The sequence below is a fragment of the Rhinatrema bivittatum genome, chromosome 6, assembly GCF_901001135.1.
Source record: "Rhinatrema bivittatum chromosome 6, aRhiBiv1.1, whole genome shotgun sequence".
In the NCBI taxonomy this organism is placed as follows: domain Eukaryota; kingdom Metazoa; phylum Chordata; class Amphibia; order Gymnophiona; family Rhinatrematidae; genus Rhinatrema; species Rhinatrema bivittatum.
Window position 1 is genome coordinate 72,221,624 of NC_042620.1, and position 23,935 is coordinate 72,245,558.

The 23,935-nt window shown below is 40.3% G+C and overlaps 1 protein-coding gene across 3 annotated transcripts in view; it reads left to right on the forward strand.

Moving 5' to 3' along the window:
• The window catches only part of EPC2 (enhancer of polycomb homolog 2), a 308,407-nt gene that overhangs the window by 264,705 nt on the left and 19,767 nt on the right, over positions 1–23,935 (forward strand). For all 3 annotated transcript variants that reach the window (XM_029605440.1, XM_029605441.1, XM_029605442.1), the window contains 2 exons: positions 8,501–8,646; positions 8,905–9,248. In XM_029605440.1, the coding sequence (XP_029461300.1) occupies positions 8,501–8,646; positions 8,905–9,248 (490 nt within the window). The remainder of the gene's footprint in view (positions 1–8,500; positions 8,647–8,904; positions 9,249–23,935) is intronic.

A 23,935-nucleotide genomic window follows, 5' to 3' on the forward strand; every position in this document is an offset into this window, starting at 1 on the left:
CTTCAAAAAGAAACACCGATCGATCGACGGATGTCGACCGACAGAACTTCAGGGTTCAAAAAATGTCCGGCCTGCAACCGGACTATGTCAATTACAGACCCGCACGTCGAGTGCGTTCGCTGCCTGGGAAAGGACCATAACATCGCGGCCTGTACCCAGTGCCAAGAAATGACGGCGAAAGGTAGGAAACTCAGATACGAAAAGATGGCCCAAATATTTCAAATTCAAACACCGCCATCACCGATAACTTCCTCTAAATCCTCGCCGGCCGGCGTAACAAAAAAGTTATTGATAAGATCGGGGGACGTGATAACCAAACGCCTCACCGAAGGATCGGGGGACGCCTCCTCGCCAACCCCATCCACATCGTCGACAAAATCGGCGTCTGACATTCGTCCGCCGCATAAGCACCGTAGACATCATTTAATTCCTCCACTTCCACCGCCAGAGGAACCGGTGCCTAAACGCCGAAAAAAGTCATCGACCAGCACCAGCGTTACAGAATCGCTGCCATCGACATCCGTATCTGACTTAACGGCTTTAATCAAGCAAATAGTTACGGATGCCTTCAAAGAGAATATGCTGGCGTCATCGCCGATGCCGACCTCAGTGTCGATGCCGACCACCGGGTCGATGCTGACTTTACAGTCGATGCCGGCCATCGAGCCGATGCCGAAGGACCAGTCGATGCCGACTACAGAGTCGATGACGCCATCGATTTCGATGTCGATGCCACCATCCATCTCCATGGCTCTACAACCATCGACCTCGATGACGATGCCGATATCAACGGATGTTTTAACAACACTATCTGTACCGGCAACGTTCCCGACCTGCTCAGATACGACACGGGCTACCGATTCGATATCACTGGCCTCATCGTCGATCCAGCTGCAGCCATCGATGGCATCGATGACCTCTGCATCCTCATGGATTCCCAGGCCTATTTCTTCACTGATTCCCATCTCCATACCAGTTACTTCCACAGTAACACCTCACTATACAATAGCTTCAACTGAACCTCCTGTACACGGCCTAATTTCTTCCTCAAAAAAGGCACCAGGGAAGTTTAAACACACTTCCAAACCTGTCCCTGACATCTCTTCTGAAAGGAAATTACATGCAATCCTCACGAAGCGATACCAAGATCTTTTGGCATCCCTGCCTGTTGGGCCTGAGGAAGAGGAAGAAATAGAGAGAGAAATGGAAGTAAGTGACACTTCACCTGACCATCAAGATCCCTTGCAGGGCACATCTGGGATGTCCCCATCTAGAGTACAAACTTCTCATAAGTACCAGCCCATATCAGATACATGGTCAGATACACACTCTGACCATTCTTCGGAGGATTTCCTATCTGAACATACTCCTCCTCAAGCAAAGAAACAGTCCCCTCCAGAGGACTTATCATTCTCGGCGTTCATCCAAGAGATGTCAGAATCTATTCCTTTTCAACTCCAAACTGAAAAGGACGAAAGACAACAAACACTGGAAATCCTACAATTCGTAGATCCCCCAAAACATAATATGGCTATTCCAGTACATGAGGTGTTGCTGCAGCTCCAGCAAAGAATCTGGGAACACCCTTGCACAACCCCTGGAGTCAACAGAAGAGTGGACTCTACCTATCTGGTCCAAACTGCACCAGGATTTGAAAGAACTCAGCTTCCTCACAATTCCCTAGTGGTGGAATCTGCCCAAAAGAAGTCACGTAGATCCAGAACGCATGCCTCTATTCCCCCTGGAAAGGATAACAGGTTTCTAGACCTCATCGGCAGAAAGATTTATCAAGGGGCTATGCTCAATTCCAGAATTGCTGCTTATCAACTATATATGACGCAGCACCAACGAAATTTATGGAAGCAGATAGAGGACTTCATACCCTCCCTGCCTCAGTCACAACAAGAGGCAGCTCAACAGATCGTCCAAAAGGGCCTAGATGCTGGAAAGCATGAGGTTCGAGCAGCATATGACGCCTTTGAGACCTCTGCTAGGACTGCAGCATCTGGAATATCTGCAAGAAGATGGGCCTGGCTAAAAGCTTCGGACTTGCGTCCAGAAGTTCAGGACAAATTGGTGGACTTGCCGTGTCAGGGTGACAATTTGTTCGGCACAAAAGTGCAAGACGCTGTGGCACAACTTAGAGATCACTCTGAAACTTTGAAACAGCTCTCCACTTTGTCACATGATACATCATCTCATCCTCCACGAAGGCCGCCCCGTAGGGACACAAAGCGTCCATTCTACAGGCCAAGGAGATATTATCCACAGAACACTAGACCACGGCCTGCGAGAACCCAACAGCGTCCTCAACAGCGACAGCAACGAGCCGCACGGCCTCAGCCACCACCTCAAACAACTTCAACCTCTGGTTTTTGAAAACCGTTCCAGAGAACACTGCCAACTACTAAACCCTCATCCACAGTTACCAGTTGGGGGAAGAATTTCCCAATTTTACACGCAATGGGAAAACATTACAACAGATCAGTGGGTCTTATCAATAGTTCGTCAAGGTTACCAACTAGACTTCACATCTCCCCCTCAGGAGTTACCACCAATAAACTCCTATCTAGACAACATTCCTCAATTACAAGAAGAATTATCTGCTCTTCTGACAGCAAGAGCTGTGGAACATGTACCACACAATCAGAAGGGAAGAGGATTCTATTCCCGGTATTTCCTCATTCCAAAGAAAACCGGAGGCCTACGTCCCATTCTAGATCTCAGAAATCTCAACAAATTTATCAGAAAAGAAAAATTCAGGATGGTATCATTAGGAACCATGCTTCCACTCATACAACAAGGAGATTGGCTTTGTTCTCTGGATCTTCAAGACGCATACACTCACGTTCCAATCTTCCCACCTCATCGCAAATACCTCAGATTCAAGGTGGGAAATCACCATTTCCAATACAGAGTCTTGCCGTTCGGCCTAGCCTCAGCTCCACGAGTATTCACCAAATGCCTAGCTGTGGTGGCGGGACATTTGCACAAACAAGGTGTTCATGTGTTCCCTTATCTCGACGATTGGCTCATATAAAGTCAGTCACAACAAGGAGCAGTAACTTCTCTTCATTGCACAATACAGTTACTACACAAGTTGGGATTCCTCATCAATTATCAAAAATCCCACCTGCACCCGTCTCATTTACTCCAATATATAGGTGCAGAATTAAACACAAACCTAGCACACACTTTTCTTCCAAAGGACCGTGCGCACACGCTGTCCCAACCGGCGTACTATATATCAATTCAACCACAAGTGACAGCTCATCAGTTTCTAATCCTGCTAGGCCACATGGCTTCCACGGTTCACGTCACTCCTATGGCACGACTTGCCATGAGACTCACCCAATGGACTCTACGATCACAATGGATCCAAGCCATTCAACCGCTATATTATCAAGTCAAGGTAACCCACCAACTTCGAGCCTCGCTACAATGGTGGATAATCAAGGACAATTTATGCAAGGGCCTACCCTTCCAAAAACCGATCCCTCAGATAACATTAACTACAGATGCATCCACCTTGGGATGGGGAGCTCATCTACACACTCTTCAAACTCAAGGGACTTGGACAAAACTCGAAGCCACATATCAAATCAATTTTCTAGAACTTCGAGCTATACGTTATGCGCTGCATGCGTTCAAGGACTACCTTTCACACAAGACTGTGCTAATCCAAACGGACAATACAGTAGCCATGTGGTACATCAACAAACAGGGAGGTACGGGTTCGTATCTCCTCTGTCAGGAAGCAGCACAAATTTGGGACTGGGCCCTAGACCACTCAATGTTCCTGCAGGCCACTTATCTAGCAGGGATTCACAACGTCCTAGCAGACCGACTCAGTCGCCAGTTCCAGCCACACGAGTGGTCTCTGAATCCCTCCATTGCGACCAAGATCTTCCAACGGTGGGGACAACCATCAACAGATCTCTTCGCGTCGCATCTGAACCACAAGGTGCACAACTTCTGTTCTCTGCACAAACAGAAGAACCACCCAGCCAAGGACGCCTTTGCTCGCCCTTGGAACTCCGGCCTACTATATGCATATCCTCCAATACCGCTTATCACCAAGACACTGGTGAAGCTACAACAGGACAAGGGGACCATGATACTCATAGCCCCGTATTGGCCTCGACAAGTATGGTTTCCCACACTGCTAGACCTGTCAGTCAGGGATCCAATTCGCCTGGAAGTAGCTCCCAATCTCATTACTCAGGATCAGGGTCGGTTGCGCCATCCCAACCTTCAATCCCTATCCCTGACAGCATGAATGTTGAAAGCTTAATCCTACAATCCCTTAATCTTTCAACTAATGTTTCTCAGGTACTTATAGCTTCCCGCAAACCTTCCACACGACGCAATTATTCTTACAAGTGGAAACGGTTCACTTTTTGGTGCAAGCAGAACCATATTGATACTTTCACTTGCCCCACTACTTCTCTTTTAGACTATTTGTACCATCTTTCAGACTCTGGTCTTCAGACATCATCAATCAGAGTACATCTCAGCGCAATCTCAGCTTATCATAACAAGATAGGAGATGCACCTATATCCACACAACCTCTCGTCACTAGATTCATGAGAGGTCTCACTCACTTTAAGCCACCAATTCGGCCTCCAGCTGCACAATGGGACCTGAATCTGGTTTTAACAAGGTTAATGCATACTCCTTTCGAACCCATAGATTCCTGTGACCTTAAATTTCTCACATGGAAAACTATTTTCCTCGTAGCCATCACATCAGCTAGGAGGGTTAGTGAGTTACAAGCACTTGTCACATACGAACCTTACACAAAGTTTCTCCATGACAGAGTGGTTCTCCGAACACATCCAAAATTCCTTCCTAAGGTAGTTACGGAATTCCACTTAAATCAAACGATAGTTCTACCCACATTCTTTCCAAGGTCTCACTCTCACCAAGGGGAAAGAGCTTTACACACTTTGGACTGTAAACGTGCATTGTCTTTTTATTTGAATCGCACTACATCCCTTAGAAAATCCAATCAGCTTTTTGTCTCTTATGATCCAAATAAGCCAGGTAAAGCAGTGGGAAAACATACTCTATCCAATTGGTTAGCAGATTGCATACAATTCTGCTACGAAAAAGCAGGCCTTCCTCTCCAAGGGCGAGTAAAGGCACATTCAGTAAGAGCCATGTCAACTTCAGTAGCACATTTTCGTTCAGTGCCAATTATTGACATTTGTAAAGCAGCAACATGGAGTTCTCTTCACACCTTTGCAGCTCATTACTGTTTGGATAAGGAAGGAAGACAGGATTCAGCCTATGGACAATCTGTCTTAAAGAACTTGTTTCCAGTTTAATCCCAACTCCTTCTACATCCATCCTGATATATTCTTCGGCTGACTCATTTCTTCAACAAAGCATTCCGGTTACCTGCATGGACAATGACTCAGCCTCTAGCTTGCTAATCACCCATATGTGAGGACTAGCATCCTGCTTGTCCTGGGATAAAGCAAAATTGCTTACCTTGTAATAGGTGTTATCCCAGGACAGCAGGATGTAGTCCTCACGGAACCCACCCGCCACCCCACGGAGTTGGGCATCAGACTTTATTATTTTATTTTGCTAACGCTTATTGCTACATACAAGACTGGAGTGAGACCCCTGTGGCAGGGAATATCATGGCATGCCGGGCATGCTCAGTAGCCTCAGGCAGCCAAACCAAAAGCTTCTAGAAACTTGCCAGAAGTTTTTTCCCGCTTAAGGGCTCCGTGAATGATGTCACCCATATGTGAGGACTACATCCTGCTGTCCTGGGATAACACCTATTACAAGGTAAGCAATTTTGCTTTATCATCGATGGAGTTTTTTATGGGAATTAAAAGTTGTATGTCATCAGCATAAAGATAGTGGGTGATTTGCAGATCATTTAATAGTTGGCAAACTGGTAAGAGGTATATGTTAAATAAAGTCGCAGATAACGCTGAACCTTGAGGAGCTCTAGTATTGAGAATAATTTTTTTTAGAGATGTTGTTATTAAATGAAACTTGATAAGTTCTGTTGGAGAGATAAGATGAAAACCATTGTAATGTAGTCTCAGCTAAACCAATTTCAGATAGTCATTCTAGAAGAATTTGATGATTAACTGTGTCAAAAGCTGCAGAGAGGTCAAGGAGTACTAGTAGATATTGCTTTCCATTATCGAATCCTCTTAAAATAGTATCATTTAGAGAGAGAAGGAGAGCCTCAGTATTTAGGTTTTTTCTGAAACCATATTGGAGGTTGTTAGTTTGTTAGTTTCCAGGTAATCATCAAGTTGAGAGTGAACAACTTTTTCTATGATTTTGGCAATAAAGGGTAGATTAGAAATAGGGCGATAATTTGATAGGTTATTTGGATTGAGGTTATTCTTTTTTAATATGGGTTTAATAATTGCAGATTTGAGACAATTAGGATAATTTCCTTCAGTAAGTGATAGATTGACGATCTTGGTGATTAAATTTGTTATAATAGGTTCAATTGACTTGAGGCTTGTAATGTGTACGCTATCCAGAGGGTGGTTGGCAGGATTCATTTTCTTGATGATAGACTGAATCTGGATGGTGGAGGAGGTGTCAAAATGGGTCCATGTTGATTTTACTTTTGTGTTCAGACATATAGATTGGGTGTTATTGATGAAGTTGGATTGAATAAGGTTTAAAATTTTATTAAAGAAATCAGCAAACTCATCACTACTGTAGGAAGTACAAATAGATTTATGAGTAGTCTTTGTGAGGTATTGAACTATTGAAAAGAGCATCCTGGGATTATGATGAAATTTATTAATTTTTTTTTGAGAAATATTCTTTTTTTGCATTATTGATGGAATATTTATATTGTGCTAGGTGAGTTCGATATCTATTTAGAGTGACTGAGTTTTTGTTTCATCTCCATTCTCTTTCTTTTTTTCTGAGTATTCGTTTAGATGTTCTAATGGAATCATTATACCATGGATTGTTGTGCCTTGAAGGTTTTATTGATTTGGATATGATTGGATTTATGTTATCAGCTATTGTTTTGGTGATCATTAACCAAGATGTTATGGCTTCATCAAAATTTGATAAATTAATATTATTAAGTTCGACTTGGAGGGTTTCTTGGAGGAGTTCAATGTTGAATTGGGGGCGAAAGGTAATTTTATTTTGTTGGATTTGAGGATGTTTAAGGATAATGTTTATTTGCTGGAAAAGGTGAACTCTGCCTTCTCTGGTGAATAAAGACATGATATGTAATGTTCGAATGAGGCCCCAAGTCTGAGCTTTATTCCATCACATCACAGAATACAAATGTGAAACCACCTTATAAAAATCTTTACAGATCCATGGTTTCTTTTTTTCAGCTCAATCCAATTTGTCTTTTCACCACTTACTGTACATATTTTTAACACTGTAGATTTAATTAATTGTGATTCTGCATAGTTTTATTTACCTTTGAGGTGACTCACTTCTCTTAAAGCATGCTCCCCAAGATGCTTGCTTCTTTTTAGTTGTCTTGCCCAGGTTAAGGAGTTACATTTTAATTGCTGAGTGTTTCATGTTTTTTTTGTAATGATAAACTGACTGCTTTTTAATACTTGGTCTGTAGTGATCAGAGGTTGTCATGCTATACAAACTCACTGCATATATTGACTTCCTGTAGCTTCTTTAGTGTTGCAGTTGTCATTAGTTAGGGTATATTGAGATTTTCAGGGTGCATTTACAAACTGCTCTTCAGCTAGGTGACCAATTGTATATTTCATTATGTATGGGCAGTCATTGGAGCAATGGACTGCTGACTAAGTCTTCGAAATGAGGCATTGCTCCTACCATTATAGGGAAGTATATTGAGCATAGAAAAGCAAAATACATTAGGAATAATGGTGATATTGAATTTTCTTGTAAATGTGATTCATATATATTAAAAAGTGGTTTAATATGTTTTTATTGCACACACACATGTGGCTTCTAAACTGGAGATATCTATGCAATAAGTTTTAGGAGTTTGTATCCTACAAATATAGTTTTGTATTAGATACTACAGTTATACCAACAGAACTGCTTAACTTCCAGGTAAAAATACATTTTACTGAATACACCTTCTGATCTGCATGTGATAGAGATAGGTTCTACTTGAAAAACAAATATATACCTGCTTTTGTTGGCTGGTGCACTTCTTTCAACAGCAACTTTTTATTCAGTTTTTTTGTTCTGTAGTATTTGACAAATGTAAACTACACATGTGTTGTTCATTGGCTATCATGCGTATTTTTATATCTTAGAATGCAGTATAAAAAAATAAAAACTTGATAGATGCCTAAAATGTTTTGCAGGAATGCAATTTTGTGGTCAAGTATGTCATCATAGTTTTGATGTTAGTTTTATTGCTGGTCTGTTGTCAAATATTTTTTTTTCTTTTTACCTTCTTTTAACAAATACTTTTGCAGTGTTTTTCTCCACTCTGCATGGAATATCTAAATATAAAATCAATGTAATTTTTCTAATTCCCTGCAGCCTCGGTTGGACCAAACTACGTATCCATATGAGAATTCAGATTTGGCAGGACTGGCAAAGTTACGATACAGGCATTGCCTTACAACCCTTACAGTTCCACGCAGGTGTATTGGGTTTGCCAGGAGGCGAGTTGGTCGAGGCGGAAGGTACCTGGTTATTGTTGTAAATGCTAATTTAATATCTGGATTTGTGTAAACATAACATATGTATGATCTATAACATGATGAATTATTTTTAATAGAGGTAGTAAATGTTTGGTTTTTTTAAGTAAAAAGCCTAATAGTTTACTGCATATAGATATACTAAAATGCAGTAATATTTACATTGATGCATTTTTTTTCCTGTAATTTTACTTTTTATAAGTAAAGATCAAAAACCAGTTTGTTTCAATGTTTCTTTTCCAGGGTTATAATGGACCGCATATCCACTGAACACGACCCTGTCCTGAAGCAGCTGGATCCTGAAATGCTAAATAGTCTTTCAAGCTCTTCCCAAACTGTAGACTCTCCCCCCAATTTCTCATGGACCAATGCTTCCAATAAACATTGTGAAAATAGACTGTCCCTTTCTGAAGTACTTAGCAATATCAGATCGTGTCGGTTACAGTGTTTCCAGCCAAGGTTTCTAAATGTACAGGACAGTGATAATGAAGAATGTACCTCAAGGAAACCAGGGCAGACTGTGAATAGTAAAAGAATTTCTGCCACATCTGTAGCTTTATTAAACACCAGCAAGAATGGCATATCAGGTAAGCACAAATTAAAATTGTATTACGCTTTCAGTAATTTCTTGGCAGCCACTTATGTTATACATACAGGTTGTGTTTATGTATTGTTAGGGAATGTTTAACAACACCCAACAGTAAATGGCTATTAATTGACAAAGAAGATGGACAGGGGTCAAGTTGCAAACTGCAGAGTTCTTGTGGACCTTACGTGTAATTTTCAAAAGGAACGTACACACCTACATTCCCTTTGAAAATTACCACATGTTTTGCACTCGCTTTTTGTGTGGATTAAAATGTCACTGGAAAATGCATGTAGATTTGAAAATACAATCTCTGCATATTATTTTCTGTTCCTGACCTCTCCCAATCCCTTCAATCCAGCTAAAAGTATACATTATCTGGAACCCCATGCACACTTATCTGTTGAAGGAGAGCTGTTTTTAAACATCTAATTTACCTGGGTAAATGGTTTGAAAATTAGCCTCAAAATGCCTTATAGGTATTATTACTCTTGTTAAGACATTTCTCCAAGAATGTTTGGAAGCAAATTGAGATTTGATGAAGTAGTGTAGCTGCTGTGTTAATAAGTAAAGGTCGATGAATAGTTGAAATTGATACTGTTTATTGGACTAACTTAATACATGTTTGACAAACTTTCTAGAGCATCATATTGTGTGTACAAAATTAGTTAAGGATGTTGCTTGAATATTCAAGTGAAATTTAGATTGGCTTACAGCATCATAATTTGTTTTCAAAGCTGTAGAGTTGTAAAGTGAAAGGATAAGGAGGCATAATGTGTTTAGAAAGGGATAAAAAATAATCAAGGGAGACAATTAAATTGAATTTAAGAACATAAGACATGCCATGCTGGGTCAGACTAAAGTCTGTTTAAGCGCAGCATCCTGTTTCCAACAGTGGTCAAGTAGATCTGTTGTTACTCACTCCCAGGGATAAGCAGTGGGGTTTCTCCAAGTCCTCCTAGCTAATAATTGCTTATGGACCTTTTCTCCTGAAATTTGTCCAAACCCCTTTATTTTCTTAAATTACATTTTTATTAAAGCCACCACATAACAAGAATACATAGATTCCAACACATTAATTTTGTTATACTATACAGAGATCATTATATGTTTTGCTGTATACAAACAACTCCCCCTAGAAGAGAGAAGAAAGAAAAATAGAGACAGACTCAAACCTCTTTGTAAACTCATCTGTTCTATATTACTTGACCACATCCTCTGAGAACAAATTCCACTGTTATCTGCCATTTTCAAGGAGTGTCCCTAGTCATAGTACTGTTTGAAAGAGTAAATAACCATTCCATATTTACCTGTTCCTCCCTGCTCATGATTTTATAAACCTCTATCATATCCTCTGTAAATGGTCGCTTTGCCAAGCTTCAGAGTCCTAACCTGTTTAGCCTTTCTTCCATCTCATTTATCATTTATATTGCCCTTCTCTGTAACATTTCTAGTTCTGCTATATCTTTCTTGAGATGGAGCAACCAGAACTGCACACACTATTCAAGATGTGGTAGCACCATAGAGCTATACAGAGGCATTATCATAGTGATGATGTTATGGTCCATTACTTTCCAAATTATTCCTAACATATTTGCCTTTTTGAGCACCACAGATTGAGCTGAGAATTTCCACAGTGACTCCAAGATCCTTTACCTGGATGGTGACTCCCTATATGGAGCTCAGTATTCAAAAGTACCCTATGTACATCACCTTGCACTTGTCCACATTAGATTTCATCTGGCATTTAAACCCCAGTTCCCCAGTCTGGCAAGGTCCTTCTGCACAAGGTTCCTCACAGTCTGCTTGTATTTTCACCACTTTGAATATTTTTGTGACATCTGCCGATTTTATCACTGTGAAAGCCATAAGGAGCTGAGTTTTAGTTTGCCAGTAAAAAGTCTTAAAGCCTTACCTTCCATGAGCAAAAATCTCTAGGTAAAATCTTTGCACGGTATCCTAGCTGGAGTTATAATGGACGTGTCCCAAATATGTATATCAAGCTTGGTGATGGTCTGTTATGGACATCTTGAAGTCCGTATTCAGTAAGCCAGTGAGTGAACAAATTATCCAGCTAAAGTTAGCCGGATAACTTTTCCTGAATATTCAGTGGATAAATGGCCCCCTGAATATACATGCCTAAAGTTACCTGGCTGCATGCAGCCGGATATCTTAAAACCTTAACCCATCAGGCCCCCACCCACTTCCCTGGTTTAGTATAAATATTACAGTCTTCCATCCCCTGGTACTCTCCCACCCATCCACAGTCCCATTGCCTTGGGCCCCCCCCCCCCCCCCCCCGACATTAAAAACTCCTGCAGGGAGTGAGGTAAGCACATACTGCTCTTGGTACTTCCACTGCAGCTTCTGTCAGAAGCAGCATTGGAAGCATTAGCTACCCACAGTTTACTCTTCCAGAGCTGATCTGATGGAAGCATGATCTATGGGTGGCTTACATTTCCATCACTGCTTCTGTGGCAGGCACCAGAATTTAATATTTATACTAAACTGGGGGTGAGGTGGGACCCAACCAGTGGGTCCCAGATTTTTATATTCAAATTTAGGAAGAGGGTAAGGGTCCTATATGAAATATGGGGGTGGCGGGGATAGGAAGCAGTTCTAAAATTGTCCGGCTAACTTAGACCTAGATTCATCATTTTGCTATAAATATAGCAAAAATAGCGCCTGCGATTAAAAAAAAATTATTTTTTTTAAAAGGGTGTGTGGGGGGGGGGGGGGGGGTGTGATTAGGCTAATTTTCCTGATACCGCATCACATAGGTATTTAATGCAACATGCAATACCATTATCGCACTGCATGTTATTTTCACATGGCACACTGAGTAATCTGCCGCAGCCAAGTTTATCAGCTGAAAACGTTTTTATCACGAATGGCAGTTCAGGAGAGAGAGAGAGAGCTTCTGTAGAGGCTCACAAAAAAGTTGACTATTTAAACCACTGTAAGAGAGAGAGCAACTTTTAAACTAGAGCAAAGGGGAAAGCAGACAGTCACTCAACAGCGCATGGTTCAGAAGGAGGTATCTTCAAAGGATGGATACTAATGACGTATTAGAATTAGGGCATCCCAACAGTGAGGTTCCAATAATAAGAAAAGTAGTCCAAGTGCCTGTAATTTAAAAACTCACCTGAGCTAAAAGATTCCAATTTATCCCTATCAATTAAAAAGCAGAGTGAAAATACAAACAAAAAACACACTTTGAAATGTTTGTTTGCTAATGCCAGAAGTCTAAGAAGTAAGATGGGAGAATTACAGTGTATAGCAGTGAATGATGACATAGATTTAATTGGCATCTCAGTGACATGGTGGAAGGAGGATAACCAATGGGACAGTGCTATACCAGGGTACAAATTATATCGCAGTGACAGAGAAGGAGCATCTGGGAGGTGGGATGGCATAGAGTCCAATAAGATAAAGATCCTGCATGAGACTAAATGCACAGTCGAATCTTTATGGGTAGCAATCCCTTGTGTGCTGGGGAAGAGTATAGTGAAAGGGATATACTAGCATCCACCTGGCCAAGATGGTGAGACAGACAGTGAAATGCTAAGAGAAATTATGGAAGTTAACCAAATTGGTAGTGCAGCAATAATGGGAGATTTCAATTACCCAGATAAACTGGTGCAGGTAAGAATACAAAGTTCCATTCAGAAATTAAAGGAATTTTATTGTAAATCCAAACAGTTATAGTTCTTTCAATACGGCAACTCCATTCAGAGTGAAGTGAGGTAATTTGAAGTCCCCCGACACGGTCCCGTGTTTCGCGGTGGCTGCATCGGGAGGGACCAAGACATATTATAATCTACAATAGAATAACATCTATGAGGAATGGAACATGAGAGGCCGCAAAACAGTGCATACTGATAATAGTCACGTACCTTTGTAGACAACCTCAGGAGCGCAAGCGCCCTTTAACACTGACAGCCATTTAAAGGTCCAAAAAGGCGCGAAAGACAAACTCTCGCGAGATGCTGTAGCAAACAGAACCACACATGCAATTAATGACAGATTAATAAAACAAATGCCATTCTATCTCTTTATTGAGACCATTGGGGGAAACCGTATCTAAAGTAAAAATCCAGCGTTGCTCTCTTCGACCGAGTATACCAGAGAAGTCTCCCCCCCGCAAGGGGCGTGAGACCACCTCCAGAACTAGGAAGGAGAGGGCAGCAATGGGGTGGTCAGCCTGGAGCCAATGTGACACTAAAGGCTCGTCAATTCTGGAGGATCTAATGTTAGAAAGGTACGTGACTATTATCAGTATGCACTGTTTTGCGGCCTCTCATGTTCCATTCCTCATAGATGTTATTCTATTGTAGATTATAATATGTCTTGGTCCCTCCCGATGCAGCCACCGCGAAACACGGGACCGTGTCGGGGGACTTCAAATTACCTCACTTCACTCTGAATGGAGTTGCCGTATTGAAAGAACTATAACTGTTTGGATTTACAATAAAATTCCTTTAATTTCTGAATGGAACTTTGTATTCTTACCTGCACCAGTTTATCTGAGTACTTGCTTATGTGCAAGGTTTGCTTCTGTGGATTATCAGATTTCAATTACCCCAATATTGACTGGGTAAATATAACATCAGGACATGCTAGAGAGATAAAGTTCTTGGATGGAATAAAAGACAGTTTTATGGAGCAAATGGATCAGGAACCGACGAGAGAGGGAGCAATTTTAGATCTAATTCAGTGAAGCACAGGATTTGGTGAGAGAGGTAACGGTGGTGGGGCCGCTTTGCAATATGATCAAATTTGAATTAATGACTGGAAGGGGGATAGTAAATAAATCCACGGCTCTAGCGCAAAATTTTCAAAAGGGAAACTTTGATAAAATGAGAAAAATAGTTAGAAAAAAACTGAAAGGAGCAGCTACAAAGGTAAAAGGTGTGCAAGAGGTGTGGACATTGTTAAAAAGAAAAAAAAATACTATCCTAGAAGCACAGTCCAGATGAATTCCACACATTAAGAAAGGTGGAAGGAAGGCAAAATGATTACCGGCATGGTTAAAAGGGGAGGCTATTTTAGAAAAGATCTTCCTTCATTCAAAAATTGAAAGAAGGATACAACAGAAGAAAATAGGATAAAGCCATAAGTGTTGGCAAGTTAAATGTAAGACATTGATAAGACAGGCTAAGAGAGAATTTGAAAAGAAGTTGGCCATAAAGGCAAAAACTCACAGTAAAAACTTTTTAAAATATATCCGAAGCAGAAGCCTGCGAGGGAGTCACTTGGACTGTTAGATGATCAAAGGGTTAAAGGGAATTTAGAGAAGATGAGGCCATTGCAGAAAGATTAAACGATTTCTTTGCTTCAGTGTTTACTGAAGAGGATGTTGGTGAGATACCAGTTCCAGTGAAGGTTTTCACAGGCAATGATTCAGATGGACTGGACCAAATCACAGTGAACCTAGAAGATGTGGTAGGCTTGATTGAAAAACTAAAGAGTAGTAAATCACCTGGACCGGATGGTATACACCCCAGGGTTCTGAGGGAACTTAAAAATGAAATTTCAGACCTATTAGTAAAAATTTGTAACCTATCATTAAAATCATCCATTGTACCTGAAGACTGGAGAGTGGCTAATGAAACCCTAATATTTAAAACTGGCTCCAGGTGCGATCCGGGAAACTACAGACCAGTTAGCCTGACTTCAGTGCCAGGAAAAATAGTAGTGGAAAGTGTTCTAAAGATCAAACTCACAGAACATAAAGACATGGTTTAATGGAACAAAAAGTCAGCATGGCTTTACCCAAGACAAGTCTTGCCTCACAAATCTACTTCACTTTTATGAAGGGTTAATAAACATGTAGATAAAGGTGAACCGGTAGATGTAGTGTATTTGGATTTTTAGAAGGCATTTGACAAAGTTCCTCATAAGAGGCTTCTAAGAAAAGTAAAAAGTAATGGGATAGGTGGCGATGTCCTTTCGTGGATTACAAACTGGTTAAAAGACAGGAAACAGAGAGTAGGATGATTAATTGGACAATTTTCTCAGTGGAGGGGGGTGGGCAGTGGAATGCCTCGGGGATCTGTACTGGGACCCATGCTTTTCAGTATATTTATAAATGATCTGGAAATGAATGCGACCAGTGAGGTAATCACATTTTCACATGATACAAAATTATTCAGAGTAGTTAAATTGCAAGCAGATTGTGATAAATTGCAGGAGACCCTTGTGAGACTGGAAAATTGGGCATCCAAATAGCAGATGAAATTTAATGTGGATAAGTGCAAGGTAATGCATATAGGGAAAAATAACCCATACTGTAGTTACACAATGTTAGGTTCCATATTAGGAGCTACAACCCAGGAAAGAGATCTAGATGTCATACTTTGAAATCGTCAACTCATTGTGCTGCAGCAGTCATAAAGCAAACAATATTAGGAATTATTAGGAAGGGAATGGTGAATAAAACTGAAAATGTCATAATGCCTCTGTATCGCTCCATGGTGAAACCGCACCTTGAATCCTGTGTACAATTCTGGTCGCCACATCTCAAGAAAGATATAGTTGTGATGGAGAAGGTACAGAGAAGGGCAACCAAAATGATAAAGGGGATGGAACAGCTCCCCTATGAGGAAAGACTAAAGAGGTTAGGACTTTTCAGCTTGGAGAAAGAGACTGCTGAGGGGGGATATGATAGAGGTCTTTAAAATTATGAGAGGTCTAGAACGAGTAAATGTGAATCGGTTATTTACTCTTTCAGATAACAGAAGGACAGGGGCACTCCATGAAGTTAGCATGTAGCACATTTAAAACTAATCTGAGAAAATTCTTTTTCACTCAACACACAAACTCTGGAATTTTTGCCAGGGGATGTGGTTAATGCAGTTAGTGTAACTGGGTTTAAAAAAGATTTGGATAAGTTCTTGGAGGAGAAGTCCATTACCTGCTATTAATCAAGGTGACTTAGAAAATAGCCACTGCTATTACTAGCATAATTAGCATGGGATCTACTTAGTTTTCGGTACTTGCCAGGTATTTGTAGCTTGGCTTGACCTCTGTTGGAAATAGGATGCTGGGCTTGATGGACCCTTGATCTGACCCAGTATAGCAATTTCTTATGTTCTTAAGAGAGGGACACTAGTAACTCAGGGTGAGGTTTGTAGGGTGAGGTGGGTTTTGGGGAGCAGTTCTAAATGCACAGTCATACGTACGAACAGCACAGTTACCATCAGTGAAAATTTAATGTGATTTGGATCGATGAAAGAAGAGTAGATGTGTACCATTTACTCTCTACCTAGCTTGACTGCAGCTAGGTAGAGAGTGCATCAGGCTAGGTAGAGAGCACGTGAGTACACATCTACTCTTCTTTCACCTTTCATCGATCCAAATCACATTAAATCTTCACTGATGGTAACTGTGCTATTCGTACATATGACTGCCCCCCCCCAAACCCACCCCGAGTTCATAATGCCCCCTCATATAGTGGTATAAAAAGTTCAAATATAAGTGAGCCTCCACAGAGGCGCTCTCTCTCCTCTCTTCCTTCTTCCCTCTCCCCTCCGAACCAGCATTTGCTATAAAAACCGTTTCGGCCAGTAACGCACAACTAATGTAGGCATAACACAAAGAAAAAAAGTGTGATTATTTTTGGTGTTAAATTCTGCGATAGCATGCTTTACTTTATCGCATGCCATGTTAACCAATCCTCATTTCCATTTACTCCCTTGTCTTCAGAGAAAAAGGTGTTCTTGCCTACAGCTTATTTGTTAACCTTTATTTCTACATACATTGTGATTTGTTGAAACTGAAAGATGCAGAAAAGCTGTTTTAAAGAATAGATACAGCAGACTGGAAATACTGTCCCACAAATGATTGGAAAAGCACAAAAAGAAGAGAAGTCAGGAGCAAAAGTCCACCTCTGTGACACAATGTGAATACAGTTAGGAAGTGCTTTTATAATCATTAATTTTGAACGGGAGAATGAAATAAATAAGGAGCTATTTTGTGGTGGTTGGGGATGAGAAGAGTAATGCCACATATGGTATAGGAGGTAAAGCAACCATCATTATCTTGAGCACATAAATGAAATGAAATACAGATGTAAAAATGGAGTGGCAAGAATTCTGAATTAAATTGTTATGATATGAAAGGAGGAGGGACTAAAAACCCATTTTGGAGTATGTCATATTTTCTTTAGAGTTTAGCTTGTAAGATGAATATCTTGTGGCCCTTAAGACTTGATAAAGTGATTTTTATGTGGTTTTGGTAGCAGTGACCTCACTGAAGTGTAAATGCCATTTTTCTATTTGTAACTGAATGTATTGTTAATCTAAAAGAGCTACATACTGTATTTTGGTATTAGAAGGTGAAATTAAAATTATTGGCAATATCTACTAATTAATATCTTATTTGTAATTGAGCTAGCCATTAATATTTTTACAGGTTAGATAAAAAAATTTTTACTCAGATACACTGCTTTTGCAGATGTACATAGTGCTATTTAGCACAAGTAAAAAAGAAAATAGGTAATCTATTTATTTAAAATCATTTTAGAAGATAGTCTTGTTATCAGACTCTTTTCTGTGATCAGGATTGAACCCCGGAACCTGAACATACAGAGCTTCTGATAAAAGCTATATTGTGAGCACGTTTCACACAGTGATGTAGCAAGGGCTGCATAGTCTAGCACTTGCTATGGAATTGCCTAGTCCCTGTGAAATAGGAAATTGAGAAAACTAGGAGGTGGATGGCTTTAGGAATAGAGTGGCAGCACCTCAGACCATGCCTTCCTTTTGCTGCTGGGTTCAGAGTTGTCTTTTGAACTGCATGACAGTATTGTGTCTCGCCTGATTCAAAATGTGATTCTGGCAATAGAGGAGGAATGTGTAGCCTGAAGTACCATCATTCTCCTGTTGTTGGCATGCTCAGAAAGCAAGAGGATGGAATCAGCTGCAGGGTGTATGAGAGAGGATCATGAAAAAAGAGCTGAAGGGAATGAGAGAGGAAATCTGATAAGGGGTGGGATTGTGAGAGAGGGAATCAGCAGCTAGGGTGTGTGAAGGTATGCATGATTTGGGAGGGTGAGAATGTTAGAGGGCTAGTGGTGGGGAGGAGGGACAGAATCAAAACGATATATCCACTTCTGCTCAATCTTAAGTAATTGTGAAGATAAGTCTGACCTATGGGGATGATGTTGAGCCTGCTGTAACGAAAAAAAACTTAGATCTGAGATGCCGTCTCCTACATCCAGTCAATGTTGAACCAAAGGGGCTTCAACACGGGCATTGTTTTGTTATGGTATTCTATTATCCGAGTCTTCAACCTATGACTCGTCTTGCTCAATTAAATCAAATTTACATGGCACAAGACAACATACATTGTTACTTGACTGACAAGTAGTATCATATATATCATATCTGATATTTTCTAAACATTTTTGTTACAGCAAGTTAAACATCATCCCCATAGGTCAGACTTATCTTCACAATTATTTAAAACTGAGCAGAAGTGGATATATCATTTTGATTCTGTGACACTTAATGGGTTAAATCAGAGTGGAAAGGGGGGTGTTTCTTTAGGCTGGGAGGGTACTGCTATGGGATTTTCTCTTTTTTTTCTTCATAGATGTTTTCATTGGATTATGGAGGGTTAAGTTTTGATTGGTGGATGTGTTCAGATGGTTTAGGATTGGGTGGAATTATGTCATGTGAAGGAAGTGAATTTGATGTGGAGGTCGGATAGTTATATAGATAAGGTATAGAGGATGAGAGTTGATTGGTAGATGTGTTGAGTATATATTTTTTGATTGGTAAACTTAAAGAAACTATGTATTTTAAATTGACATAGAGATGAAGACAGTTCACACTGTCTTGAGGTTGGAAGAGAAGGAGATGGCATTGTTTTGAATGCTGGTACTTAAGGTAAGCAGTGTAAGTTTGACTGGTGTATTTTTTGGTTAAAAGCTTTTTTATTTTTTCTATTTTGGATGTGTTTTTCAAGTGACCGGTATTATCAGTGTGATGTGTGTTAACGTGTTTTGGAAAGCGCATTTCTTCTGCTTTATTGAGATGTAAGTTTTATGGTAAAGAAGATGGTTACATGCAGAGATGTTATTGAACAATTTGATGATGCTTATTTGTGGTTTTTGTTTTTACCTCCCTGAAGCATCCTCTGTTAGGAGGTGAAAGTTGGACCCTTGTTAGGTCAGTGTTTAAATTGGGATAAGAAGGATAATGTTTGCAGTTACAAGCACACAATGAAAGAGAAATACTGAAGGTAGATGAGGATTCAGTATTCCATAACATAGAGAAGAGCTTGAAGATCATCATGCTGAAGATTTCGCACTGATATTAAGATTGATAACTTTAATGAAATTGCATCTGTTACTTCCTTGCATCTGATGAACTCTTATTGTCTGTGTGTTTTTTGCCTTTTTGGGTTTAGAAGAGGGTGTGTTGTGTGAAGGTGGTGTCCTTCGGTTTAGAAGAGGTATTGTATGATTGTGTTGTGAATTGAAAGTGTGAGAGTAAGTTGTGTGGGTTTTTATTTAGATTTTAATGGGTGCACATTGTGATATATTTGCAAGAGATTTCTTTGTGTAAGATTACTTTATGAAGATGAATATTTTTTTGTAAAAAGGTGTTGATTAAAGATTTATATACTGTATTGAAATAATTTATATGAGCCTTCACATCCTAATGTTATAATAAAATTGTATTTTGAGGACTGTGAAAAGTTTTGTTTTTTGTTTTTTTAGTGATTCTTGCTCCTTTTGTGTTATAGAATATTATGTTGGGAAAGTAATTATTTTTGTAGTGGCCAAATCTTTGTTCCATAATGACTTCCAGGAATAAGCATTGGCTTTCGCAAGCTATCTGGCTAATTGAATATCAATAAATTGAAGAATATGAGAAATCAGAAGTGCCATGCTATGGGCAGACCAGGGTGGCTGGCCCAGATCACAAGTGCCCATATGATCCATAACAGTTGATCTAGTTCTTGTATTTCACCTCTGGGATGAGTGCTGCCTTTTTCCAAAATCTTCCTGTTTGGTGACTGTGTACTTTTTCTTCAGGAACTGATCCAGTCCTCTTTTGTAATGCATCTGTTTAGTTACCCTACCGCATCCTCTGGCAACAGATTCCAGACCTTTATTGTGCATGGATTATTAAAAAAAAAAAAAAATTCATAGCATTACCTAATCTTACTGTTAGAAGGGCTAATAACCATCTTCTTAATTGCAATAGTTGCATATTTGTTCTACATTGGCTCATGCATCACTGCTTTTCTAACAGTGCACGCACATTGGTACTATGCACTGAGCTATAATAGCTAAAGTAGCTGAAACCTGCTTTAGTCATCATCACTAACCTGTTACATCCAGGTACCTGATCTCTGCATTGGCTTGCCTAGAGCAGTGGAGCCCTTTTCATTCTTTTAAGACTACTCACAACATCTTTAAATCATTGATCATCTGTTTTGGTTCCACAAGCCAATTTATTGACATCAAGCAGCTGTTCCCTACACACCAGTGCCATATGTGTTCACATTTCTGCTGTGAGTTAGGTAGTGGTGGTGGCTCCTCTGTAATCCTTGCTTCTTATGATTATCCTCTGCATGATCTTGCATTTCTTCTTGCAAAGAAGACACTGAATCTCTTCCTTCTCAATTTCACACTGCAGTGAACATCGTTCAAATAAGCCACTCTGCCACCTTATGTGTTTCAGGTTTTAATTATTTAGTTCCCAAAACAATTGACTATTGTTCTCGTGACCTCTGATCTCTCAGTCAATTAGTAATAGCCATCAGATGTCCAGGTTAGGCAGGGTCAAGTGTCCCACCTACAGCACACGTATGTCAGCATTTTCTGCATGTCATTGGCTTTTCACTAGGTCAATTATGGCATTCAGGCATCTGAACTTGCTATGACATTGCCTCTGTCAGCATTGCATGTGTTATTTGGCCTTCAGGCAGCATGCATGCTTTCTGTTGAGAACTGGTACATATAGCATTTTTTTGGGCAAGTATTCTGTGATGTTCTCCTGCAGATGTAGAACTTGCAAGCTGTCCATGCATTGCACTGAATGTATATAAAATGGCCAGGTTTGCTTTATCAACCACGAGCAATTGCCTCAGCTGATGACCGATTGTCTCCTGAAGGACATCATAGCTCAAGTGGCAATAGTGTGCTGTGTTGTGTTTAATTACCTCACCCCTGCAGTTACTCATTTCTATGGGCAAATTTAGGTATGATGGTTACACGTTGCTGATCTACCCTCTAGGGATAATAAGCAAGCTGGTAACCAACCGAGTAACCATCACACTAGTATTGTTGACATGTCACCATCTGTTAGGTCTGCCATGCATGCCAACATCTGCCTTGTTAACCTGGCTTTAACATATTCCTGCATTTTCTGCAGCTCTCCTCATTCCTCCAGTTATTCATTTCAGTGGGCCGACATTCCTGGTCTAGCCCTTATGGGGAAGGTTCTAGGTGGACACTAAAATGTATGACTTATCAACACATGCTCCTAGAGCCTTCCAGTGCTCAGTTCTATCTCAAGAGTTAAGTTGTTGGATACTAGGAGTGATCTCCAATGAAAGTATATATATATCTATATATGGGAGGTCAGAAATTATCCTGGACATTGAATCCTATTACCAGTCAGTTCTTTTTACTTGGCATGAGATAGGCCTATGGATCTGATGAATATATGAGTATCTTACAAATGCACTTAAGAACATAAATTGCCATGCTGGGTCAGACCAAGGATCCATCAAGCCCAGCATCCTGTTTCCAACAGTGGCCAAACCAAGTTACAAGAACCTGGCAAGTACCCAAATACTAAAAAATCCCATGCTACTGATGCCAGTAATATCAGAGACCATTCCGTAAGTCAACTTGATTAATAGCAGTTAATGGACTTCTCCAAGAACTTATCTAAACCTTTTTTTAATTCACTTAGCAGTGTTCTCATACAATAGCATTCATCTTCCCTTCATGGAAATGCCTTTAAATCTGCCCATTGGCAAGGTCCTATCTACCTTGACACTGTGATCAGCTTAACTCAGGGCACCTATCTTCACTGTGGTCAAGGTTGGTGGTCACGTGACTTCTCCCTAAGAAATTAAATTGTGCTTTCAAAGCATTTTTCTAGCTATTGGCTACCTTTGTCTTCTTAGCTAATGTCTGATTGCTATCAGAGCCTGAGAATAGTAACATCAGGTGCTACACCTCCAATATGTGAAACCTTTGTTTTCCCCTCAGTAGGTAACTCCCCTACTACCCCTTATGACACCCTGCTATATTATTCATATATGCTGGCAAAGGGCTCAGTGAATTACCTTGACAGTCAAGTAATTTTATTGATAGATCCCCTTAGTGGATCTTATACAGACAAAAACACCCAGCACGATAACCCTTTTGAAATGTTGAACTGAAACTTTCTTCCCCCCTCTAAGGTAATGACTTCATATCAAAACGTGCTAGTTTTCCCTCTGTGGGATGCATGGGGGGGGGGGGGGGGGCAGTAGTCCAAATGTGGGGATTGTTATTACCAGATGGTATTGTGCACTGTGCAATACCAAGTTTGGAGTATAGGTCTGCAATATTCTACAACAATATGCATTATGTTTATAGCAATATGCTACATTCCCTAGAATATTTATCTCCTGAAGAGTCTAGCAGTAGCCCAGATGTGGGTTTTGGCCAGACAGTGGGCCTTACTAAGCTTACTAGTATTCCTTACTAAGCTTAAAATGCAGGCCCATTAATGTTTGCAGCAAACTGAGGTTTGTGAGCAGGCCAATCATATTGCATTGGTGGCTAAGAGCGAGATGAGTTGCCTGTCACGTCTTTGGCTTTGGCGTCCAGGATTGGCCTACTCACCACCCAAAATTGTGTTAGTGTGCTTAATAAGTGACTCCTTCTCTTTTACAGAGCAGGACATCATTTCACCATAGGGAATTTCATCGGTAATCAAGGATCAAAATGCAGGATACCTGCAGGAGCAAGGCTTTGATGGTCCTGCGTCCTCAACAATGCCACATTGCTGTAGCATAACACTTGAACATTTGTGATTTAAAATTCAGCAGGCAAGGGTATGGTCACCCCAGGGATTAAGAATATGTTTAATAATTGATGTTTAGTAATTGAATTGTTTGCAATTGACCTATGCTACAGCTAAAGATCTTTTTTTTTTTTTTTTTCGAATAATGGTGTGACAAAGTTGTCTTACAAATTCGACAGAAAAAATTGGTAAAGGTAGTAAAGGTCAGCAGGGGCAATCTATAGGTAGGTGAGAGAATGCAGTCGCACCTGAGGTGGTGGAGTCTTCGTGATTTTTTGAACGTGCTCATAGAAACATAGAAAAAATGCAGAAAGGGACCATCCAGTCTGCCCAGTAAGCTTATGATAATATCTGCTGTGCCTTGTAGGTTACCCCATGCTTATCAGTTTCCCACACCGTAAAAGTCAGAGCTGCTGTTGGATGCTGTTTAAATCCAATTCCCCGTTATTCCTTGCCGTTGAAGCAGAAAGCAATGTTTGAGTTGTATCAACAGTATCAAGGCTTTCTGATTAAAGGTAGTAATCACCACATCAGCAAGTTACTTGTTTCCCCAGACCATAAAAGTCAGGGTCCTCGTTGGTCACTATATGAATCCAATTCCCCTTTTCCCCCTGCCGTTGAAGAAGAGAGCAATGGTGGAGTTGCA